General features: G+C 35.7%; 1 protein-coding gene across 1 annotated transcript in view; it reads right to left on the bottom strand.

The window, feature by feature from the left end:
* The window catches only part of ANKMY2 (ankyrin repeat and MYND domain containing 2), a 56,709-nt gene that overhangs the window by 30,170 nt on the left and 19,104 nt on the right, over nucleotides 1-7,435 (bottom strand). The window contains exons 2-4 of the mRNA XM_007946184.2: nucleotides 5,290-5,354; nucleotides 3,153-3,291; nucleotides 1,115-1,213 (exon numbers count right to left, since the gene is read on the bottom strand). Coding sequence (XP_007944375.1) covers nucleotides 1,115-1,213; nucleotides 3,153-3,291; nucleotides 5,290-5,354 — 303 coding nt within the window. The remainder of the gene's footprint in view (nucleotides 1-1,114; nucleotides 1,214-3,152; nucleotides 3,292-5,289; nucleotides 5,355-7,435) is intronic.

Here is a 7,435-nt window from a genome sequence, read left to right as displayed (position 1 = left end):
GCACTTGACTGCTAACCAGAAGGCTGGTGGTTCAAACCCACTGGCCACTCCTCGGAAGGAAGATGGGGCAATCTACTTCCGTAGTGATACTGCCTTGGAAACCCAAGGAGGGGTTGCTATGAGTTGGGTCCGACTTGATGGCACATGACAACAACCACCACCCTTCCCACCCCACTGCTGTCAAGTCGGACCCAACTCATAGTGACCCCTCCTTGGGTTTCTGAGGGTATATCACTATGGAAGTAGATTACGCAACCATCCTCCCAATTGGGAGTGGCTGCTGGTCAGCAGTCAAAGACCTTAGGCACTATGCCACCAGAGCTCCTTTAACTACCACAGTTGGTGAATATTAAATATTTGTTTAATGAATTACTGGGCCCCACGAGGTCATTTCCAGTAAATCAGAGTTTTCTCTCTCTGCCTTTCTACCAATGGACCCTCTTAACTATCAACTCAGTGGGCTATAATACCAAGGAACACTCTCTTCTAAGTTCCTACATTATGTCAAGCACTAGGTTTAGCATAATAAGAATTACTGCATACAAAAAATAAATTTTTGTAGGTGGTGATGATGATAATAAAAGCACCTGTATATTAACACTCTTTCCTTAGAAAGAATTGCATTGTTGTAGTTATAATCACCAACAGTACCTGTTACATTTAGTGTTACATTTAACTTCTTTATCATTTCATTTAATTCTTTCAATAACCATGTAACCATTTACAATGAGGAAACTGATGATCAGGATCATTAAGTAACTTGCTATTAAGTTCTACACCCAGAATTCCAACCCAGAATGATTGAGTCCACAGTCAAGGCTTGCAGATTCTTATTGATGCCATGTTTAATTAATTCCCTTACACAATTAAAATTTATTTATTCAAAGCATTCGACTATAACTAAAATGGTCTTACCATATCTCACAAAGTAGAAATTCAAAGTAGCTTGCTCATTTTCTCCAAGTATAATTGTTTCAGTAAGTTAGGCAAAACTTAGCATTATGATTTCTTAAAAAATAACATGACAATATTTGCATTCTGAAAAGCAAAGTGGTATTTTTGCACAATGAAAAATTGGGGCATAAACTAATGGAAAACTATAGTAAAAACTCACCCACAAAGGCTGCCATCTGAGCTGCTGTTCTTCCCACCGTGTTGACAATGTCTGTCTCAGCACCACCCTCCAACATGACCCACACGATGTCTTTATTACCTGGAGTTATCAATATGTGTTATTATTAAGGGACACATAATTCAAACACCCCTCCCCTTCTAAATTATCTGTACCTTTTTTTCTCTCCCCAATTTAAGTTTCTGCTTTGTGGTTGTTTACTCCCCACCCCCCAAAATATAGATCATGGTTATAGTGAAGAGTGAAATGTTATAGAATCCATATTAAAATGAGCCTATTTTCTGGAAAATACATTGGGCAACATAAAATGGTATGAAATTGAGTATCATTTCATTGTTTTTTTTAAGAAAAATGAAATATTTGTTTTTTCTAATGATAATGGCTAGCATAAAATCAAAACAAACAAGAAAATAACAAAAACAAAGACAAAATCCCAAACCAAACCCACTATTGTCAAGCCAATTACAACTCATAGCGACCCTAAAGGATAGAGTAGAATTGCCCCACAGGATTTCCAAATTTGTAAATCTTTAGGGAAGCAGACTGCCACATCTTTCTCCCATGAAGCAGCTGGTGGATTTGAACCACAGAACCTTTGGTTAGCAGTACTTTAACCACTCTGCCACCAGACCTCCAAAACAAAGACAGGAGAGAGAAAATAAATAGAAGTTGCCCCATAATATGCACTAAGCCATCCATCTCTTACATGTATAGGTCTTGAAATAACTATTCTTAACAGCTGGTTATCTATACTTCCAGACTTTTTGTCTATGTGAATATCCATGGTTATTCTATTCATACTCTTTCAGTAATGGAATCATTACAAATACTTTGCTATTTTAATCTAGACATAGTGAACAACCAATTTCCATTCATCTTTGCAAACTTCAACTATGACTTCCTTGGGAATACTTCGAAAACATTTACTGAATCAAAGATAATGCATATCTTAAATTCATTTTGCCAGCCTGCCTTCTAGCAACATTGTACTAATATAAAACCCCAGAACAGTACAAAGAAGTTCCTGAACCAATCCTAGACATATCAGTCTTTTTTTAATCCTTTGCTAATGTTAGTGAAAAATGGTTGTTTAATGTTCTAGTTTGCATTTTGTTGATTATTGGTGAGCATATTTGATATCTTTACCAGACAGTTGTGTTTCTCTGGTCAACAATTTATATATGTTCTCTGCTGCTGAATTTTCAATTGCAGTATTTGTCTTTTTCTAACTGACTTATAAGGATCTTCATATATAAAGATATAATAAACCCTTTAAGATATGCCATAAATATTTTCCTCAGTTGTTCACTTGTATTCCTATTAATGGTATATTCTACAGATGAAGATGTTAATATTTTATGTCATCAAACTGGTCAGTATTGTCCTTTTTGGAGTCTATATATTATTTCATGCTCAGAAATGCTTTTCGATTCCAGGATTATAGAAATATAGATTAGCTTTTAAAGTATGAGAATATTACATTATGTCTTATTTTCTTAAAAAAAAAATTGCAACAATTACATATATCTACACTTAATTTTAGATAATATGTTATAATTGTCTTTATTCAGCAAATCATAAGCAACATGAATTAGAGTAAGTTTCTAAATGGGTCATTATATTTTGTACATAAAAGCTGGGGAAATTAGCATAACTGTTAGAGCAGCTGTTCTCTCAAGAGAACAACAAAGAAGTTTTTGTACTGTTCCAAAATACAGCAACATATATACAAACAAAGGTGCTAAATTGAAAAGAATAATACATCCAGCTCTCAACTCCTTATAAAATACATTGTTAACATAAGGAATCAACTGACTTAAATAAGTAAAGAAACAGATCACCAAACTAACTACATAATATATTTCATACATTTCACATTTCCAGAATCCAATCCCCATCATTCTTTGCCAGAAAACTTGACTTTAAAATTAAAATTCATTTAATTTATAAATATATGTATTTATAACAAATTCATATAGGTAACAGATATTAATAAGTAAAGTAAATGCTAAAACTTCACCAGAGAGTGCAGCAAACATGAGGGCTGTATATCCATATTTGTGTTGATGACAATTGACGTCAGCTCCATGTCGTAAAAGTAATTTACATATATCAAGCTTTCCTTTATATGCAGCATGCATTAGAGGAGTCATTCCGTTCTTTAATAGAAAAGAAAACAATGTATTACTTTTCCATATACACCTTTTCCCTACCTATATTCCTATAAATTAATTAAAAACATAAGGATGAATTAATAAAATCATTTTCATAATCTGTGCAATATGGTTATATTTCATTTCCTCTACTTGGATAGTCCATAAACTACAGAGGAAAAGAGAGTTTTAATACCTGAGCTTTTTACAAATCAACAGATTCAAAAAAGACTTGCTCTAATGCACATGATTAGTATGTGGCTAGGGCAGGGATCAGAACCCAGAGTTTTAGGGTTCTCATTTCTACCGAACATACTTAACTACTGGGAAAACAAATGTACAAACAGATACAGGTATATAAGGAAAAAAAATCTTAAAAAAAAAAAAATTCCTCAAAACAAATAGAATGCCTATCAAGGGGAAATTTGAATAAAGTGATAAATCACTACATAGAATATTTTGAAGCTATTAAGTAAATTAACTCATCTGTATCTGTTGAATTAGATGAATGTCCATGAATTACTATCAGTAAGAAAAACTAGGCTCAGGAAATGTATAATGGTCTCATTATTTTCTAAAAACAATGATCTCAAGAAATCATATATGTGTGTGTGTGCATAAGATTACGTAATACAATATTCACTCTAGGCTATTAATATTTGGTCTCCATATGTTTTGTGCACATACAGGAAAGCATCCAACCTTATATGTACCGGGTATCTAGTAAAATGAGTGAGCTGTTCCTTGTAAGTCAAATTTTCTCAGTAACTCAGATTCAACTCTGTAAGTGCTGGGATGTCCACCTTGTTTTGGATGAAAACATCTCTAAAACATGTAATCCCTTATATAATAAAGCTTAGAATGTGGAGCATAATTTGAATTGTTCTTGATGACTCTAGACTATTATTATGAACATAGCCATCATATTATGACATAGTTCCATAACACTTTCAGAGGGTGTGAGTTTATACCCACACCCTGCTATCAAGTCAATTGCAACTCATAGTGACCCTACAGGACAGAGTAGAACAGCTCCACTAGGTTTCCAAGGCTGTAAATCTTTACAGACTTGTAAGCAGACTGCCACATCTTTCACCCACAGATCAGCTGGTGGTTTCTAACTGCTGACCCTTCGGTTAGCAGTCAATTGAATAACCACTACACCACCAAGGCTCCTGTGGTGATGATTATAGGGAAGCTATTATTTTAAGCTGTTGTAAAAGAGGCAATGTAAAGGAGAAGTCAAAGTTTATTGAGAGTAGTAATGCAAAAGAATAAGGAGATTATAACTTTGAATTCCCTTACTTACGTGTTCTATATGGATGTGGTGTTCCTTTTCAGGCAGGAGTGGGTGGGTATGGGTAATCACAGAATTGTACAGAGGTAGCCAATGGAGTGCTTTAAGGGGGCAGTAATAGACTACCTGTTACCTTTTGGTCTCTAGAGCCGGAGAGCAAAAATGTTTTCAGAGTATGAACAGTGTGACAACTCCAAATTGACAAAATAACCTGTACCATGTATGTTGTGGGGAAAGGACACAGCACCATGAGAATGGCTGCCCCAAAGAAGCAAACAATTCCTTCTGTTACAAATTTTTATGACCTACAGTTTAGCTTGGAGGTTCAGCATTTTGTATTAATCCAGAACAGGTGGGCATACAGTCAGCCAACAAAACCATTCAACAACTTGACGTTATTTAGCTCTGTGAACAAATAACTGGAGACTGCAACAACTGTCTTCTAGTTTAAAAAGCTTTTAGTACAATGTGATAATATGCATAGGAACAAAGGAGATGAGGAAAGCCTTTGGCTCTTAAATTGAAAACTGTCTTTGTTTTCCTAAGTCTGCTTATATTTTAACTGTCATTTGTGTTAACCACTTCTGACTATTTACCTGTCTGCCCACCTGTTTCCTGCTACTCTTTCTTCTTTTTTCTTACTTTTTTGTAGATTTATAGTTTATATATTCTCATGAAATAAAACACTTTATGAAACTTATTTTTACCTCATCTAAACAGTTGACACGAACATTCTTGTTGGCTAATAGTGTTCTAGTTTCTTGGACAGTACCTTCCAAAAAAAAAAAAAAAAAAGATGCAAATTAAGGTCATTTATCATTAGAACAGATTAAAAAATATTTTAATGTCAAAAAATAAACTCTCATCCTAAAACTAGCCAGGTCATGTTGCTAAGAAACAAAGCATAATCACATACTATTTATTCCACAAAGTAATTACCCAGAAGAACGTATTTATAGAAACTAAAATCACTCCATCTTGTTTTTACTTCCACTAACCTTAGAGTATATTAAATTGGTTACATTTTCCTTTTGACAATAATAAAATAACCACAAAGCATAATATTGTTAATATTTTAAAGGGCATCTAGTTCAACCTACTACTTTAAAGCTTAAAATCCTGTAAATATAATAATGTGAGTTCAAAATATATAGTCAGGATTTATATAATTTGTCACTATGAGGTCTTGTGCATTAATGGCAGGCTTATAATAGAATGCCTGGCTTGGAAATGCTTAGTCTGAAGCATACCGTTAAAGCCTGGCATTAATATAAAAGTGTCATATAGTCAGAATTCAGACTACCATACTCAAATGATTAACCTGTAGGGCAGTCATCTGTAAATTTAGAAATAAGCTATAATTGAATCACAACCTTCAAGTTTTTCCAGTCTTCTGTAAAGAAGCAAGTTGTTGCAGGAGAAAATGTTGCTACTATCATCATTAATAAAAGCAAGCCAAAAATGTTCTGATTTGACAGACAAAGGAACAATGAAATTGCATGTTCTCAGACAGAAAGGATAAGATAAGCCTCTTCTCTAAAAGGACAAAAAAGAACAGAGCATCCCCAACCAGGAGTTATTTCTTCTCTAAATTTAGAATTATACTTCAAGACTGTGCTGGTCTTCTACATTAAAGGTGGAATAGAGAATAAAAATGAGTATGACCTCTTTCTCCTTGACCCTTCTTAGGAAAATCACTTGAGTGCCCTGCACCAAAAGGAGAGACACAGAGATATGTCTCCTTGACAAAGAAATCATTCTGTTGGTAAGATGTCAAGTGAATGACATACAAGTCCCCAGATTTTGCCCCCTCCCCCACTGCATGGACCCCACCTTTTTACCTCTTGATAGTTTCACTCCCTTGTGATTATCCCCTCCCTGTGTCCTTCTTAATTATGCACTCCTGTCTGTCCAGCTTTTCCTCCATGTGAGTGCTGCCCCTCTGGTGTCTCATGACTGATTGCTCTAAGGAGTGCATCTCCCTGGAGTAGGTGGGTGCATTGCCCTGGGGTAGGTGTTCCACATTTAAGTCTTACTACTGTTGGGCTGAGATCCAATCCATGTAAGTGAGTCCATTTCTAGGCCTGAAGGGTAACCTGGGACCATAGTCTTAGAAGTTTCACCAGAGTCTATCCGACCAGTAATTCTGGTCATTTTTGTGCTTTTGAATTTTGTTCCACATTTTTCCCTCCCACTTTATTCAAGAACTCCAGTTTTGATCCCTTTCTGTGTGGCTGGCATTGGTAGCCAGGCACCATCTAGGGTCTCAGGGTCGTGAAGGCTGGGGTGTTTGTGATCCATCTAATCCTTGGACTAATTGTTCCAGATGCCTTTGATTTTTTTCACTCTTCTTTGCTTCAGATGAGAGGAGACCAATAGTTGTGTCTTAAATGGCTGCTCAAAAGCTTTTAAGACCCCAGATGCTACTCACCAAAGTGGGTTGCAGAACAAGATTTTTATGTACTATGTTGTGCCAATTGAGCATGATGTCCTCCAAGACTACAGTCCTGAGTCTGCACATCTGTTGATTCACTCTCTTAAGGTGTTTGGTTGTTTCTGAGAAGTTACTCCAACTCTGTCTTCTGTTGCTTCTGTCATGTATGTGGCTAATTTTATAGCACAAGTGCACATGTAAGATAATCAGCCAAATCTAACTTTGGTCTGGGATATGTTCGCCTATCCCACCAGATCTTCTCATTTGTCTATTCATTTATCCATCCCTGGATTTTGGCAACAGCTATTTTCATAAATAGTGCATTTTTTGAAACTGTGTGCCACCTGAGGGCAGTTGGTGTGATTAGGTGGATGGCTAAAGAATGAGAAGGGAGAGGCGGGGCAAGATGGCGGACTAGG

This window comes from Orycteropus afer, unplaced genomic scaffold (genome assembly GCF_000298275.1).
Source record: "Orycteropus afer afer isolate SDZICR_OR568_19922 unplaced genomic scaffold, OryAfe1.0 scaffold00008, whole genome shotgun sequence".
Taxonomy (NCBI): domain Eukaryota; kingdom Metazoa; phylum Chordata; class Mammalia; order Tubulidentata; family Orycteropodidae; genus Orycteropus; species Orycteropus afer.
This window is presented reverse-complemented; position numbering and strand designations above follow the sequence as displayed.